This window comes from Pseudorca crassidens, chromosome 2 (assembly GCF_039906515.1).
Source record: "Pseudorca crassidens isolate mPseCra1 chromosome 2, mPseCra1.hap1, whole genome shotgun sequence".
In the NCBI taxonomy this organism is placed as follows: Eukaryota; Metazoa; Chordata; class Mammalia; order Artiodactyla; family Delphinidae; genus Pseudorca; species Pseudorca crassidens.
In genome coordinates this window covers 12,286,414-12,302,656 of record NC_090297.1, presented here as the reverse complement: position 1 = coordinate 12,302,656, position 16,243 = coordinate 12,286,414, and the positions used below count along the sequence as shown (strand labels likewise).

Genomic DNA, 16,243 nt, shown 5'->3' with positions numbered 1-16,243 from the left:
AGAAGATAAAAGGCTGGTGGTAGGGAGACAGCGGGAAGCAGAGGCTGTGCTTATCACAGCTTGGTGGAGGAATGCGTACAGATAATTCCCCAGGGTGTGTGGGAAAAGGGCAAGGTGCTAGCAGCAACTGGGCCACTGGGACAACTGCTTCCATGGGGGCGACAGGGCCTGCTGGGGACTGAGAAGCTGCCGGGGTCTGGAGTTATCAGTTCCCCTCATTTGCAGGGTCAGTAACTTACGGGGTCGCCGTTTGCTGCCCATCAGGGCACCAGACAAAGTCCAGGCTTCACATCCTTGGACTGAGGGGGTGCACGTGGTCGTCAGCTGGGCATGGCTTGGGGAGGTGACTGGCTGCAGGGAATTGTCACTGCGACCTCTTGACCCTGTGATTGACCCTGTGACCTCGCCACCACCACCAGCCCGGGAGGTTGTTGGGCCTTGGGGGAGGGGCTCTGCCAGGGGCTGGATTTGCGTCATGCCAGAGGGTGTATGTCCCTGAGTCACACCCCATGCTGCCATCTGAGGGGCGGGCATCGGGAACTGGAAAAGCTGGGGTGCAGCCCTGGGTGCAGTCACCATGCCCCAGTTAGTTCCCCTGCTCGGAGTGGCCCCGGGCCTGCCAGGCGACTGGGGTCAGAGGAGTTCTCCACAGGTGTGTCAGAGTCAGCCTCCGGTGCCAGGCAGGTGGTGTCCCGGTGCACTGTCCCCGCAGGGTCTCCCTGGGAACTGAAACACCGCTCATTTCTGTGGCCCTAGAGCTCGTGTTTAATGAACACGTGGGTTTTGTCTTTACTCACATATTCATTCATCCATCCAGTCAGCAAACACTAGCTGAGCACCTACTGCATGCCAGACCCTGTGCTGGGACACGGGACACAGATAATTCTTGCTCCCCACGAGCTGCCAGTCTCATAGAGGATCCTAATATGTGCAGAAATCATTTCCAGTGGAGCATGAAAGCCAGGCTGTGAATTCCCCTGGAGCAGAAACAGTGTTTATCTTGCCATGGTCTCCCAGCACCCAGCACTGTGCCAGACACGTAGGAAACGCTCAATTTCTATTTGGTAAACATAAGAGTGAGTAATAGATGCCCTAATGGTCAGAAGGGGACCAGAAATTGGGCAGTCTGGGAGGGCTGTGTAGAAGAGCTCAAGCTGGGTATTGAAGGATGCATAGGAGTTTGCTGGTTGGCGAAGGCACCATGGGTAGTTTGTGTATGTGAGTATGTTTGAGAATGTGTGAACACCAAAAGTGTGACCCCTGTCCCCACTTGCCTGCCCTGCACGCCAGGAAATCCAACCAGGCAAAGTCAGGAAGACACAGGGGCCTGCTGGTGTCAGACACATGAACTCTGGGGCCCCTGAGCACGGGCACACTCTGGCAGGGCCCCTTGAAGTTCTGTGGTTGGAGGAGGGGGCACCACATTCTCGTCAGGCAAGTACATGCCTTGTTGGTGCTGCCTCTCCACTGTAATATCTGGCACATCCGCAGCGGAAATCTCTCCAAATTCCCTCTTTCCTGCTGGCAGCAGACGGGCCACCCCCGGGCTCTGGGACCAAAGAATGGAACCCGCCTCTTCCCCCACTTCCGCCTCTTGGCATAGGGCTGGGGGCTGGGGAGCAACCACGTGGTGGGGAGTGGGGACATTGTGGGTTTTGCAGGTGGCTAAAACCTTGTGGGGGCTCGTGGTCCCTCCCCAGCCTGAGAGCCTGAGCTGGGAAGGTGCGATAGTGTTCTAGGGGCCCCTGAGCACCCCTACTCCGCGGGGCCTGGACCACCTGGAGCCAGCACTTACCCTGAGTATGAGCCCCTCGGGTGGACAAGTCAGGGCATTTGGGGGAATTGAGATCCCAGGATAAACATAGCCCAGCTTTCTGAAGTCTCATTTTTACTTGAAGATTTGGGGGAGGAGAGAGCTATTTTTGTATCGTAACAGATAAGTTATGAGGAGGACTGCAAAATACACGTGGATTTCTTAAATACAATAGGAGACTTGAAAGACCTTTGGGCCTTCCTTGAAGGAGGCCGCTTGGAGGCCCCAACAAACCCCCACCCACCCCCCGGGCTTGATTCTAAGCTTTCCTCCCCATAGGACATAAATGTGCCCAGTATGAGAAGACGTATGTTAAGAGGGGGCACAGCCCCTCGCCCCGCCCCCCAGCTGCTCTGAAATTAGTTTGGGGATTTTCTGGCTGTTGAAGCAGGTCGGACCTCCTCTCCTCTCTCTTCCGGCTTGTTTCAGAACATTGATTTCTCTTTGCTCCAAACTGAAATGTTTGTGAGAAAGGAGGGAGGTTCGAGGTCAGGCATCCTGGGTTTAGGTTTTGGGTTCGTGTCTTAGGAGCTTGTTGACCTTGGCCAAGTTCTTTTTCCTCTCTGAGCTTCAGTTTCCTCACCTCCAAAGTGGAATGAATGATAACAGTGCCTAGTATAACAGACTTATTGTGAGGACTAAATGAATGTCAAGTGCATAGCCCAGGAACTGCACACAGCGCTGCTGAATCAGTGGTGGCTGTTTGTAACTGGGGCTCCAGGCTCTGCACAGAGCAAGTCGGGTCCCAGGTCCCTTCTGTCCTGGACAAGCCCCCTTCCCTACAGCGTGTGCCTGAGCTCTTTCAGGGCCTGTGCTGACATTCTGAAGTGGCAGGACAGCCAGAGGAGGTGAGAGGGACTTCTGGGATGGTCCCCCTGGGGCCTCCAGCAAGCAGTCATTAACGGGAAGTCACTATCCAAGACCTTAGGAACTGGGTGTCCTTTGAGTCCTGTCCCTTGACTCCCCACCTCTCTCTGCTCGCATAGAGGACTAAAGGAGGGAGACTGTCCACAGATTTTTCTTGATAACGTAGATCTGACTATGCCATTATTCTCTACATCAAACCTTCAATGGCTCTCACTGCCCCCAGGATAAAGTCCTTGACCTGGCATTAAAGGCCTTTCTCAATCTGGTCCCTGGAGATCACTCAGCCTCATTGCCTGCTGCTTCCCTGATTTCCGACCACAAAGGCACTCATACTTCCTGTGTTAGCCTTGCTGTTTCTCACCCCTAACTCCTCCTCCCAGTATTTCTGCCCTGCTGAACTCCTACTCAGCCTCTAAACCCCAGCTGAAATATCTCCTCTATGACTCCACAAACCTCCAGCCAAGCTTGTCTCTACCCCCTTAGCCCTTTGCCCACCCCTTTATTTATTTATTTATTTTAACTTTTTATTTTATATCGGAGTATAGCCTGTTAACAATGTTGTGATAGTTTCAGGTGCACAGCAAAGCGACTCAGCCATACGTATACGTGTATCCATTCTCCCCCAGACTCCCCTCCCATCCAGGCTGCCACATAACATCGAGCAGAGTTCCCTGTGCTGTGCAGTAGGTCCTTGCTGCCCACCCCTGTATGGTGGACATTGTCACGTGCTCTAGCTCCCAGAGGTCAGGGGCTTTGTCTCATCTCGAGGTCCATGCACTGGGCTGCACGCAGAGTTGAGGATCAGTGTTTGATGAACATGACGCTGGAGGCTGGAGGTATCTCAGGACCCTCTCCAGAGTAAGCTGAGGGCGGGAACGATAACTGTAGGGTTGGGTAAGAGGTCCCTGGGTGACCCCACCCCACCTTGGCCACTTCAGCAGCTGCGCAATCCCTGGACAGCCCTGCACAGTGTCTGGGTAGCTCCCTGTCTGTGGGACCAGGAAAGGGCTTGGGGCAGGGGCAGGCAGGGGCAGGATAGGGTGGTGGGAGGAAGGAGCCTCTGGAGTCAGGTGTCTGAGCTCCCCCGGCTTGGCCAGGACAGGACCTGCCACCGGGGGAGGGAGAGCTGCTTTCTGGCCGCCCTTGTGAGTGGCGGAAATGACTGGGTCCCTGAAAGCAGGTCCAGAGAAAATGCCGGGGGCCTGGCCTTTCCTGCTTCCTGGTCAGCCAGCCCCGGAACAGGAAAGCGGTCGGGTCCCAGGGCGGGGGGCGCACCTGCAGAGGTAGCATCCTGATGCCCCCGTCTGATCTGTGAGTCAGCAAACACAAATGGCGAAGAAGAAGCAGTCACTGCCCTGGGCAGCTCTCAGTCCAGGTGGGGACCTGCCAGGCTGGTCCGCACGGATTAAAGGATCTCTCCAGCCTCTGTCCAAGGCTGGGCCAGCTGTGAGATAGGATTCTTAGGAAGCTGGAAGGTGAGACGTGGGCCTTGAATGCCAGGCTCAGGGGCATGGTGCTTCTTGCCAGAGCCACTGGGGAGGGGGCTGCAAAGCTTTGGAGCAGGAGGCAAGGCACTTCCTGGGTGTCTGGCCCAAGCTAGGTGCTTACCACACATTTTCTCATCACAAGACCTTTTACCAATGACAAAACAGGCCCATAGAGGTTTAGTGACTTGCCAGGGGTCCCAGGGCCAGGGAGGGAAAAGTCGCTCGGGGTGAGAACAGGCTGAGCTGATGTCTGTCCCTGTGCCTGCCAGCCTGCTCGCCGGGATTCTTCAAGTCCGAGGCATCCGAGAGCCCCTGTCTGGAGTGCCCCCCACACACCCTGCCGTCCTCCGAGGGGGCCACCGCCTGCGAGTGTGAGGAAGGCTATTTCCGGGCCCCGCAGGACCCACTTTCACTGCTCTGCACGCGTGAGTCTCACAGTGGGTCAGGGAGGGGTGACAGAGCTGGGCGTGGTGATGTTGACATGTCCAGGCCTACCTGGATCCGAGCTCTGCCCTCTGCCCTCTGCACAGGCCCGCCCTCCGCCCCGCACTACCTCACGGCTGTGGGCATGGGCGCCAAAGTGGAGCTGCGCTGGACGCCCCCCCAGGACAACGGGGGCCGCGAGGACATCACCTACACTGTCACCTGCGAGCAGTGCTGGCCCGAGTCAGGCGAGTGCGGTCCCTGCGAGGCCAGCGTGCGCTACTCGGAGCCACCGCACGGGCTGACCCGCACCAGCGTGACAGTCAGCGACCTGGAGCCCCATATGAACTACACCTTCACCGTAGAGGCCCGCAACGGCGTCTCGGACCTGGTGACCAGCCGCAGCTTCCTCACTGCCAGCGTCAGCATCAACCAGACAGGTGAGGGCCCAGGGGTGGCAGCTGTGCCCTTGGGGCCCGCCCAGGTGGGGCTTCATGAGGATGGCCACTCAGGGTTCGGCTGGGTTCAGAGAGAGACAGCAGCAAGTGGATAAAGACACAGTCCCTGTAATCACTTCCAAGCTCTGTGACGGTGGGCAGGTTACTTAACCTCTCTGAGCCCCAGTTTCCTCACCTGTAAAATGGGCGTTCTAGGGCTTTTGAGAGGATTTAATAAACTCTTGTATATAAGGCTCTTAGAACAGTGCCTGGTCCATAAAGAGGTTATAGCAAGAGTCAGATATTGTTTTGGTTTTATTATTTATGCACTCATAAGTACTCACAGGGTACCCCCGATGTGCCGGCCTGTGGTGGGGCCCAGCCTGGGACTTTGTGCTCTGGAGCTGGAAGTTGAGAATCCCAGGTCGGGATCTAAGGAGCCTGGGCTGTGGATGGGAATGCGTCTGGGTGCATCCCCACTACTCCCCTTCCCCCGTGTGGCTTTTCACACCGCTCCCCTCCCCCCACCGTCCTGCCCAGAGCCCCCCAAGGTGAAGCTGGAGGACCGCAGCACCACCTCGCTGAGCGTCTCCTGGAGCATTCCTCCACCGCAGCAGAGCCGCGTGTGGAAGTACGAGGTCACCTACCGCAAGAAGGTAACTCTCAAAGGGGTGGGGCTGTCCCCGCTGGGCTTCGAACAGAGGACCAGCTGGTCACATAGACGCTCACTGCACAACACAGCCATCTGAAGAAGCGCTGTTCTGCAGATGAGGAAAGTGGGGTCTGGGGTCTTCCTGAGAGTTGCCTCTCCCAGGCCAGCCCAGCAGAGATTTGTGGGAAAGAAGACATAGTGTTCTGGAATCCCCAGAAGAGATAGTCTTGGGTGGTGGGGAGCCAGGTCTTGGGGATCAGACAGACCGGGTTTGAGTCCTGGGTCACGCATTTGCTGGTTATGACCTGGAGTGAGTCGCTTCACTTCTCTGAGCCTCAGCTTCCTCCTCTGTAAGGTGAGCATCGAGGTTGCTAACATAGCTTGTCACCTTGCTAAGCTGGGGCTGCTCCCTGGTAGGCTAAGCTGATGGCCCTGCCCTCACTGTCTGTCCCTCCACCCGCCAAACACCCACAGGGGGACTCCAACAGCTACAACGTGCGCCGCACTGAAGGCTTCTCCGTGACCCTGGATGACCTGGCTCCGGACACCATCTACCTGGTCCAGGTGCAGGCGCTGACGCAGGAGGGCCAGGGTGCTGGCAGCAAGGTGCACGAGTTCCAGACACTGTGTGAGTCAGGGACCGGGGTGTGGGCCAGGCCAGAGTCCTGAAACAACTGGGACATTGTGGGCGGAGGGAATGGAGCAAAGAACTTAGAAGTGTCCCCTTCCTGGTCGGCCAGGGCCTAGGACAGTCCAGTGTGGGTCAGTCCAGTGTGGGGAGGGGGCAGAATTGAAGGCTGGGGGTGTGGGAACCAGCTGTGTACCCAGGGCAGTGTTGTGAGAAGGAAGGATGTGGGCTGTGGCATTGGCGGGCCCAGTTCAAATCCTGCATCGCGGAGAGAGTCCCACACACCTGAGACTACCTGCTCTATTCCCTGGGGAAGCCCTCTCATTTGCCATCTGTGAAATGGGAATAAATATCCTCATGGACCGTCACTAGTAAAGGCACCTGGCAGGTGTCTTGGGGCCCTAAAGTACAACCGGGGGTATTACCATGATTTGAAGGGGGGGGCTCCCTTGTCACCTGCTGGTCTCTCCCTGGCAGCCGTGGAAGGATCTAGCAACATGGCAGTGATTGGTGGTTTGGCCGTTGGTGTGGTCTTGCTTCTGGTGCTGGCAGGAATTGGCTTCTTCATCCACCGCAGGTTCGTTGGAGCCTATGCCCTGGGGGCTTAGGTGGGACACAGGGGCAGGAACCTCAGCTTCCTGTATGGAAACTGGGGCTGATAGAAATCTAGTCCCTGCCTCCCGGGGGGCTGTAAAGATGTAATGATCTGTCAAGGGCTCAGCACAGCACCTGCGAGGCTCAGGGCATGGTGGTCATTATGACAGTGCGTCCACACTTCCTCGGGACACGCGGGCAGGAAGCTCTGGGGAGCTCTAATGAGGAGAGCCTTCATTACAGCCACTTAAGGGGCCATTACGGGGTGTAGATCCCAAGGAGTGAGCCCGGCTTGCTCGTTTCCTCTCCCCTGGCCTTTTCCATGCCTCTGCCCGACTGAGCAGAGTGTTGAGCGCACCAGGCCCGCAACCTGGACCAGAGTAGGGTCAGGAGGCTCCCCGGCTGGGGCAGGTCACTGACCTCCCTGCGTGTTTGGTTTCCCATGGGGTCTCTCAGGAGGAAGAGCCTGCGGACACGCCAGTCCTCGGAAGACGTTTACTTTTCCAAGTCAGGTGAGATGCAGCGCCGTCTCCATGCCTGGCCTGCTGTCCCCACGGGCCTCCCCGGCTCTGTGGTAGAGATGGGGGCAGCCAGAGCACTCCCTGGGCGTCCTTGGGCAGCTCAGAGGGCTGAGCCAGAGGCTCCTGAGGTGCCCGGACTGTTGCCTACTCCTCCTCCCCCTCCCCCAAGGCAGCCCCTCGTAGGGACCCCTCCCCTCCCCAGACTGTCTGTGACCCTGCCCTTCCTTCCCCTCCCAGAACAACTGAAGCCCCTGAAGACATACGTGGACCCACACACATACGAAGACCCCAACCAGGCTGTGCTCAAGTTCACCACCGAGATCCATCCGTCCAGTGTCACGCGGCAGAAGGTGATCGGAGCAGGTGAGGTTAAGCGCTCGCCGAGGGGCCTGGTACGGGTTGGGAGCAGCCGACGCCCGGGCTGACTGGGATGTCTCCCACATCGCCTGCCTGCAGGAGAGTTTGGGGAGGTGTACAAGGGCACGCTGAAGGTGTCGGTCAAGAAGGAGGTCCCCGTGGCCATCAAGACGCTGAAAGCCGGCTACACAGAGAAGCAGCGGGTGGACTTTCTCAGCGAGGCCAGCATCATGGGCCAGTTCAGCCACCACAACATCATCCGCCTGGAGGGCGTTGTCTCCAAATGTGAGGCCCGGCTTCAGAGTGGGCTGTGGGAGACCCACGTGGGGGGTGGGGGAGGGGCTGCCCACGGGGCCTCTAATAGGGTCTCTGTTCAGAGCTGTGCCCAGCCCCGCCCCGCCTGCGCCTCTTCCCTCCACCTGTGGCCATCCCCTCACACCTGTGCTCACCCCTGCAGACAAGCCCATGATGATCATCGCCGAATACATGGAGAACGGGGCTCTGGACAAGTTCCTTCGGGTAAGGACGTGGGCCGGGGCGGGGCGGGATCTGTGGCTGGCGCTTAGGGGCCCTGGTGGGCGCGGGGCTGGCTGGCTGGCAGCTGAGGGCCTGTGCTCTGGCAGGAGAAGGATGGCGAGTTCAGCGTGCTGCAGCTGGTGGGCATGCTGCGGGGCATCGCGGCCGGCATGAAGTACCTGGCCAACATGAACTACGTCCACCGCGACCTGGCTGCCCGCAACATCCTCGTCAACAGCAACCTGGTCTGCAAGGTGTCTGACTTCGGCCTGTCCCGTGTGCTGGAGGACGACCCCGAGGCCACCTACACCACCAGTGTAAGGGCTGGGGCGGCTGTCACCTGGGATGGGGGCCTCAGTGAGGTGAAGCAGCCCTCGCTCTGCTCCGGGGTCCTCTCCCCTGCCCACCTGGGGCGTGGGCCTCAGGTGGCAAGAACACCTCTGGGGAGCATGGAGGAGGGGCCCTGACTGCGATCGTCCTGGGGGTGGCCTAGGGGACAATAGTGATTGGCCAGGTCCCCACAGGGTGGCAAGATCCCGATCCGCTGGACGGCTCCAGAGGCCATCTCCTACCGCAAGTTCACCTCCGCCAGCGACGTGTGGAGCTATGGCATCGTCATGTGGGAAGTGATGACGTACGGCGAGCGGCCCTACTGGGAGCTGTCGAACCACGAGGTAGGCCCCCTCGCCCTGCCCAGCCCCATCCGGATCTGAACTGAAACCCTTTACTCATCCTCGAACCCCAGGGGCTGGGCAGAGAAGAGTTTTGGGGGCTAATCTTCATCTGGTACACCCCTTCACTGGTTCGTTCAGTGAATGTTTCTTGAGGGCCTACCATGTGTCAGGCCTTGTGCTGAGCTCCAGACCCAGTCCCTGCTTACACTCAGCAGAAGGACGAGGAAAGAAGTAGTGGGTGTGGGGGAAGTGTGTGCGTGCACGCATGTGTGTATCTGTGTGTGTGTGTGTGTGTGTGTGTGTGTGTGTGTGTGTGTGCGCGCGCGCGCAAGTGCCTGGTGCCTCATGCAGCCTAGAGGCCTGGAAGGCTTCCCAGAGGAGGTCACGTCTCAGCTAGGACTAAGGCACAATAAAGCAGCAGCAGCCGGGTGAGAACACGGAGGGGAAGAGTGCTCTGGCTGAAGGGAGCAGAGAGTATAGGTGCCCAGAGACCGCGGGGAGGCTGCTGCAGGGCACACAGCATGGCTGCTGCCCAGGATACCCTGTGAGGGAACAAAGTCAGGAGACCCTTCCTCCTCTGGAGACATCCTCTTAGCACCTGTCCTTTGTGTAGTGCTGAAGGTTGTGTGTCGTGCCTAAGGAAGGAGGCCAACCCCGCTGTTTCGGGGGCTCCCCTTCTCTCCTCTAGCAGCCCCTGTGTATGGGGGAGTTTGGGGGCTGTGAAGGCACCCCTGAGCATCCTGCTCGCCCCCTCCCCCAGGTGATGAAGGCCATTAATGACGGCTTCCGGCTTCCCACACCCATGGACTGCCCCTCCGCCATCTACCAGCTCATGATGCAGTGCTGGCAGCAGGAGCGCGCCCGCCGCCCCAAGTTCGCCGACATTGTCAGCATCTTGGACAAGCTCATCCGCGCCCCCGAATCCCTCAAGACCCTGGCTGACTTCGACCCCCGGTGGGTTCCATACCCTCAGTCCAGGGGGCCCCCAGTTTTACTCCTGAGCCACTTCAGCGTAATGGGCAGCCAGGGGTGGTGGGCAAGGGGCTCAGAAGTTACGCGTGGGCTTTACTCAGACTGGACTGGGTTGGCTCAGGAGGCACTAACGGAACCAATCAGCACACACAGTAAATGTGCCAGCGCGGCACTCAGCGCTTAACGTGTCTTAACTCATTTAAACAGCTTAGGAGTTGGGTCCTGTCATCATCCCCCTTTTGTAGATGAGGAAACAGACGTAGGGCAATTAAGTGTCTTATGTGCTGGCAAGTGGCCAGGCTGGGACCGGGACTCTGAAAACCTGACTCTCTTAACATTTGGTTATTTTGTAGTAACCGGTGGTGGTATCATCAGTAGAAGCAGAGGGGTGGCAGGAGCTATAAACACTGACTGCTCCCGACACATCAGGCAGACTCCCGGAAGCCCACCTGACGTGGCTGCCCCGTTGTCCAGCTGAGGGAACCGAGGCACAGGGCAGCTGAGCGAACTGCCGGGGTTAGGGAGCAGCATCGTGGGCTGGACCCTGCAGCCCCTCACTCGCGGGCCGGTATCTCCTGTTGCAGGGTGTCCATCCGGCTGCCCAGCACCAGTGGCTCAGAGGGTGTGCCCTTCCGCACGGTGTCCGAGTGGCTGGAATCCATCAAGATGCAGCAGTACACTGAGCACTTCCTGGCGGCCGGCTACACGGCCATCGAGAAGGTGGTGCAGATGACCAACGAGTGAGTCTGCGCTCCTCCCCGCCCGTGCCTGCCCTCTCCCGCCTCCCGCCTCCCCAGGCTGCCTCTGGCTCCACCACCCATCTGCTCTTCTCTCTACCTTCCCAACGCTCCCCTCTCTTCTCTTTCTCTCTCCTTCTCTTTTGGGGAGGGTGGCTTTGCAGGAAGGGCAGAACCAGGCTGGCAGCCAGCAATTCTGGTCACTTACTCGTGGCTCCGTCCCCTTCCTACATCTTTTTTCCACAGTGAGAAAATAATAGTAATTGTGAACATAACCATAGCATTTATCGTGAGCTGTGCCAGCTCTGTGCCTGAGCACTTTGAATCAGCCCTCATGATAACTTGGCAGGTGGTTCCCGTCAGTAGTCCCACTGGGCAGGTCAGAAACAGTACAGCCCAGGGTCCATGGCCATTTGGGGGATTCCAGCCCTGGTCAGTCAGGATCCAGAGCTCAGGGACCATGGAGGTCATTAGTGGAGAAACTGAGGCTCAGAGAGGTTACACAGCTTACTCCAGGTCACACAATTTGTAGCTGAGAAAAGAAAGGCTTCACTTCACAGCCATCACCTGGTTGAATTCCCTATTTGCCTTGTGAATAGATGCTATTATTACTTCCCTATTTAAGTAGGAAAACTGAGGCTGAGAGGTTACATAGGTTGCCCGAGGTCACGCAGCCAGTTAGGGGCAGTGTTCCTCTCCAGGACGCTGAGAAGAAATGGGCAGAGCCCTCGGACTTCCCTGGCTGATGCCGAGGAGAGAGGGCACCAGGCCAGCCCATCCCAGGCACCTCTCCCCGTGTGGTTGACTCTCAGCTCTGCGGTCCAGCTTGGCAAGAAGTGGCAGTTACCCCTTTCCCTGGCCCTGGGTTCTGCCTTTTGTCAGGCTGCCCTATGGGAGCTCTCCTCTCCTCCCAGCTGCAGCATCAGGGACCCTTCCCGGCATGGACTTGGCATGGACACCTCCTCCCACCCCAGGAGGGAGAAGACATTACCCTCTTAGCTTTTTGTGCTTCTAAAAATACTGTTAGTTCCCAATAGCCCAGCTTGTGTAAGGTCCAAGGTCATGGTGGGAATGAGCCTTGGGGCTGAGAGGTTTTGGGAATCACATGGGAAGGGATGACCCAGGCGTCCCACAGTTCTGGGTCACAGTTCTGGGATTTGGGCCTGTGTCTGAACATTCTCCAAGGCCTCTGAAAACTGCTCAACTGGGCTTCTGACCTGTTGCTCAAGGCCTCTCAGACTAGGCCCCAGCCTGTCCCAGGGGAAGGCTGGGATGAAAGTCAGGCAGGGACAGAGCTGACCAGAGGGCGGCACGGAAATGTGGAGAGAAGAGACGGGCCCCAGGATATCTTTTGTTTCCAGCCAACTGCAGGGTCCAAAGCTTGGGCTCTGCAGTCACACCTGGGTTCGAGCCCACACTGGCCACTCCCTAGCCGGTGGTTTTGGTCAAATTAGGTTCCATCTTTGAACCTTGGTTTCTGTTTCCCCATTGTGGGGATTGCATGGGTGCAATACAGATGATATGCCTGGTACGCAGTGAGGGCTTAACCCATGTCGCTCTTCCCTTTTCCTCCATGCCCTTGCTTTCCACCCATAGCCTGCGGGCAAATACCAGGGTTCCTCGGCTCCCTCCTCTAACCTGGGAACCTGGAACGGCCCCCTTTGCCCCTCCAGGAGCTCCCACTGAGGACAGTACAGTTTCTCTCCTGGGTGAGCAGAGCTGAGGGCACGGAGAAGTGCATACAGGAAACACATGTTCGTAGAAGCTTCCCGAAATAGCCCGGGGTGCTCCTCGGCCAATTCCTTTCCCACGAGCAGGAAGGAGCAGGGACGGGGCTGTCTTGGATCGGTGGAGGGTGTGTGTGCTGTGTTTTGAAAAGGCCTGCATAAAGGCAGGAAGTCATTCCACGCTGCTTCTCCTCCCATCAGCTCCACTGGTGCTCAGATCTGGGGCCTGTGTGACTCACACCACTGCCTCCTTCATTACTTCAATTAAATGAAAGAAAGGGGGGTCTCAAAGTGCTTTTGCACCCCGAAAGCTCTGTCTGCACATGCTGTGGATCCCAGTGCGAGGCTCTGAGCCGCTCTCAGAATTCAGCCCTTCTGGGATGGGGTCTGGATTTCGGCTTCAATGCCCTTACCCCCGCCTTTGCCTCCCTGCTTCCTTTGGCCCCTCCCAGGGGGCTGGCCGCCCGGTTCCCTGTGGTCCCACAGTGGCCACCTTTTCTCATCTTGAGCATGCATTGTGTTATTTTGGACTCACTTGAGTTTCTAGCTGGAGTAGTGAGTGGTTCTAAATGTGTTTCGAGGAGCTAATGAAAGCAGTGGATGTCACACCCCAGAAAAATACCCAGTCCAGCAAAAGGCCCATCCGGTGTGCGAGGCTGTGGCATACGGCGTCCTGAGAGGGCGTGGGGACACTGGCGGATGGGTCTTCTGGTCTCCGAGTGCCAGGCGTGGCGCTGATGGGATGTTTGCTGAGAGGATGAATGATCAGGCCACCTCTCCCTCCACTCTCCTTGCACCAAGGACCAGAGCACAGTCGGTGCTCACCGGGGAGACTGTGGCCTTTGAATTCCCTGAGGCCGGGGCTGGCCTTGCGAGTGCTCAGGAAGAAGGCGGCCTCAGTCATGTGCTTCCCCACCCCTGTGATGAGAGTTGATCCAAGGAAGGGACTGCCTTGGATCTCCGAGTGGGGAACTGAGGCTGGGGCAGGAACAGACTTGCAAGAGGCCGCAGGCATTGGCCGGTCTGGGAGCCTCATCCTGTGTGTGTCCCTGTTTATAGTTAGGAAACGAGGCAGGGAAGGTTTGGGGGGCTTTGTGTTGGAAGAGACTGGGGCTGGGGCAGGTGGCTTAGAAGCATCTAATCAGAGCTCCTATTTTACGTATAAAGAAACTGTGGCCCAAAGACAGGACAGGACCCACCCGAGGCTCTGGTGGAATCCAGGACTAGAATTCGGCCTCCTGCCTCCCAGCCCAGGACTCCTCCTCCTAGATGGACCTCAGAAGCACCCTCAGCTCCCGCCCTGTCAGGTTAACTTCACCAACCTGGGAGAGGGGCCCCAGGCAGCCTGGGCAATGGCTCAGTCGCCACTAAAGCATTCATTCATTCATTCATTCGGCAGACACTCCTTGAGGGCCTACTGTTTACCAGGCCTATCCTGGACCTTGGGAGGGGCTGGGAGTGAGGGGATGAGCCTGGGGCACTAGGCCCTACCGTTGCTCTGCTATAGCTAACATAACCCACTGGTCCTTAAACCATACATCAGGGTCTTTGGGATCTGATCAAATGCAGACTCCCTGCCCTGCCTTCAGAACTTCAAAGTCAGTGAGTCTGGAGTTGGGCCCAGGATCCTGCCTTTTCAGTAAGTGCCTCCTTCCCTGCTGGTCCGAATACTTATCTGGGAGCCACACTTAGACCTGCAGGTATGGGGAAAACTGTGCTTCTTTTCCAACACCCTCAACTGCATAGGTTAGAAATGGCGCTGTAGTGTTAGGTTAGGAAGTTCTCCCAGATGTCTGACTCCTGGCCTTCCTGCTTCAGTCCCTGAGCCGCCCTCCCACACACCTGAAAGTCATGTCTCTGGAACTGCAAATAGGAGCTTGCACCGTATAGTTAGCTCCCTTTACAGCCAGGAGAGGGCCCGTAAAAACCTGGTGTTTTCATGGGTTTGGGCTGGTGGACGAGGATGGTGAAGGAGGAAACTCCCAGAGTAAGCAGTAAGGTCTGCTCCAGGGCTCTTGGAGTGTAAGTGGTTTTACAAGGGGATGGAGGGGCATGGAAAGGAGGGGCAGGGAAGGGCTATGGGCTTCTGGGCGCGTCTTTCTATCTGGTACTAATGCCGCCTTACCCCTCTGCCACCAGTATCCGGGATCTCCCACTCTCCAGTTAGGCACTGTTATCCCATTTTACAGGTGAGGAAATTGAGGTCCCTAAAGGGAAAACCCCTACCTCAGGGTAACCTAGTCACTGGATCTGGTCACCTGAAAGCCCCTCCCATTAGAGACCAGCAGGACTTTAACCTCTGATGGCCCCTCAGCAAGGATCTCCTGAGTCCTTCCTCCGTTATGAGAACTTGGAGGGAGTGGAGGTGAAATAAGGCGATGGCTGTGACGAGACCTCGGGCAGAGAGCTTTGCGCGACACCCCCAGAGGGTCCCTGGCATCTGGTGATGGCATCAGTGCTGCCTGGGGAGGAGCCTTACCTGGGGACAGACCCCAGGGTGGGGGAGGGAAGCCTTTGTTCACAGCTGGCTTGATTCAGCTCCTCCACCTCTTAGCCTGGGTCACTTTGGGCAAGTCACTTCACCTCTTTGAGCCTCAGTTTTCTAGTCTGCAAAATGGGGGCAAAAACAGCACCTACCATAGATTTTGTGCAGATTTGATTTAAAAAAAAACAAAGCTGCTCGCGTTCAGCGCTTCAATCGTTTTGTGAATTTTGTCGGCAGGCTTTCCGGATATGCATCCACTCATCAGACCTCTGCCTTACGAGCTCTGCCCCCCAGGCACCGAGGGCCCCCTCCCCAGTCCCTCCTCTCTCCCCTCACCTCCCTGCCATGGCTGCCCACCTCTCCAGAGCAGGCCGCTCACTCTCCCTCTCTCCTTCCCCCGCACAGCGACATCAAGAGGATTGGGGTGCGGCTGCCCGGCCACCAGAAGCGCATTGCCTACAGCCTGCTGGGCCTCAAGGACCAGGTGAACACAGTGGGGATCCCCATCTGAGCCCTGACAGACCTCGTGACCCCCTCAGCTAAGAATACTTGAAGAAACAGACTGGCTTTCCTGCCAGCTCCATGCTGGGCCACCAGGGACCTTATTTATTTCTAGTCCTTCTTTACTGATGCCACCCTGAGGGCTCTGCTGGGGGGTCTTGGACGATACCTTGGCCTGAGCTGAGGAGATGCTCAGGGACCTTGGGCAGGGGGGCCTCTTCACCTACAAAGGACAGACAGCCAAGCACTTAGCGGTCACCATCGTGTTCCCAGCATCCCCTGGGGTAGGAGCCCCGCCAAGGCCTTTGGACACACACGTGGGACATTGCTAAACTGACCTCCCCTTCGCCGTCTCAGGAGGTGGGGCGGTCAGCCTGCAGCAGTCACAGGAGCAGGGTACCTCACGAGAAGAGGACAAACGGCAAAGTCAGCTGGGCAAGACCCACAGCGGTTCTCCCGTCCCTCTAGTGCCTTCCTCAGCCCCCCAGGCCCCATCCTCAGCCCCCACGGGCCAAACACTTGCTTCCTCGGGGCCCTCACAGGATGCTTGGTTGTGTGGAGGGTTTTTTTTTTTTTAAATATATATTTTGTACTTTGTGGAGAGAATGTGTGTGTGACAGGGGCCCGGCTAGGACTGGGGGCAGACAATGGCCTGTGTCAGACATTCCCAGGCTGGGGGCTGGCCCATCCGGCCTCTCACCCCTTTAGGCAACATTTTCTACTCTGTCAGTATTAATGATTTTGTTCTGTTGCGTATTTCTCTTCGAACCTTAATTTATTATTATTTTTTTTATATTTATTGTTAGGAAATGACTTATTTCTGCTCTGAAATAAAGTTGCAGATTGTTCAAA

The 16,243-nt window shown here is 57.4% G+C and overlaps 1 protein-coding gene across 2 annotated transcripts in view; it reads left to right on the top strand.

The window, feature by feature from the left end:
* Positions 1 to 16,243, top strand: part of EPHA2 (EPH receptor A2) — a 27,446-nt gene extending 11,203 nt beyond the window's left edge. For both annotated transcript variants that reach the window (XM_067721527.1, XM_067721521.1), the window contains exons 4-17: positions 4,437 to 4,592; positions 4,698 to 5,030; positions 5,568 to 5,683; positions 6,154 to 6,307; positions 6,785 to 6,884; positions 7,358 to 7,413; positions 7,660 to 7,785; positions 7,879 to 8,064; positions 8,237 to 8,298; positions 8,403 to 8,612; positions 8,820 to 8,969; positions 9,730 to 9,923; positions 10,526 to 10,681; positions 15,296 to 16,243. In XM_067721527.1, coding sequence (XP_067577628.1) covers positions 4,437 to 4,592; positions 4,698 to 5,030; positions 5,568 to 5,683; positions 6,154 to 6,307; positions 6,785 to 6,884; positions 7,358 to 7,413; positions 7,660 to 7,785; positions 7,879 to 8,064; positions 8,237 to 8,298; positions 8,403 to 8,612; positions 8,820 to 8,969; positions 9,730 to 9,923; positions 10,526 to 10,681; positions 15,296 to 15,401 — 2,105 coding nt within the window. In that variant the 3' untranslated portion in view covers positions 15,402 to 16,243. The remainder of the gene's footprint in view (positions 1 to 4,436; positions 4,593 to 4,697; positions 5,031 to 5,567; positions 5,684 to 6,153; positions 6,308 to 6,784; positions 6,885 to 7,357; positions 7,414 to 7,659; positions 7,786 to 7,878; positions 8,065 to 8,236; positions 8,299 to 8,402; positions 8,613 to 8,819; positions 8,970 to 9,729; positions 9,924 to 10,525; positions 10,682 to 15,295) is intronic.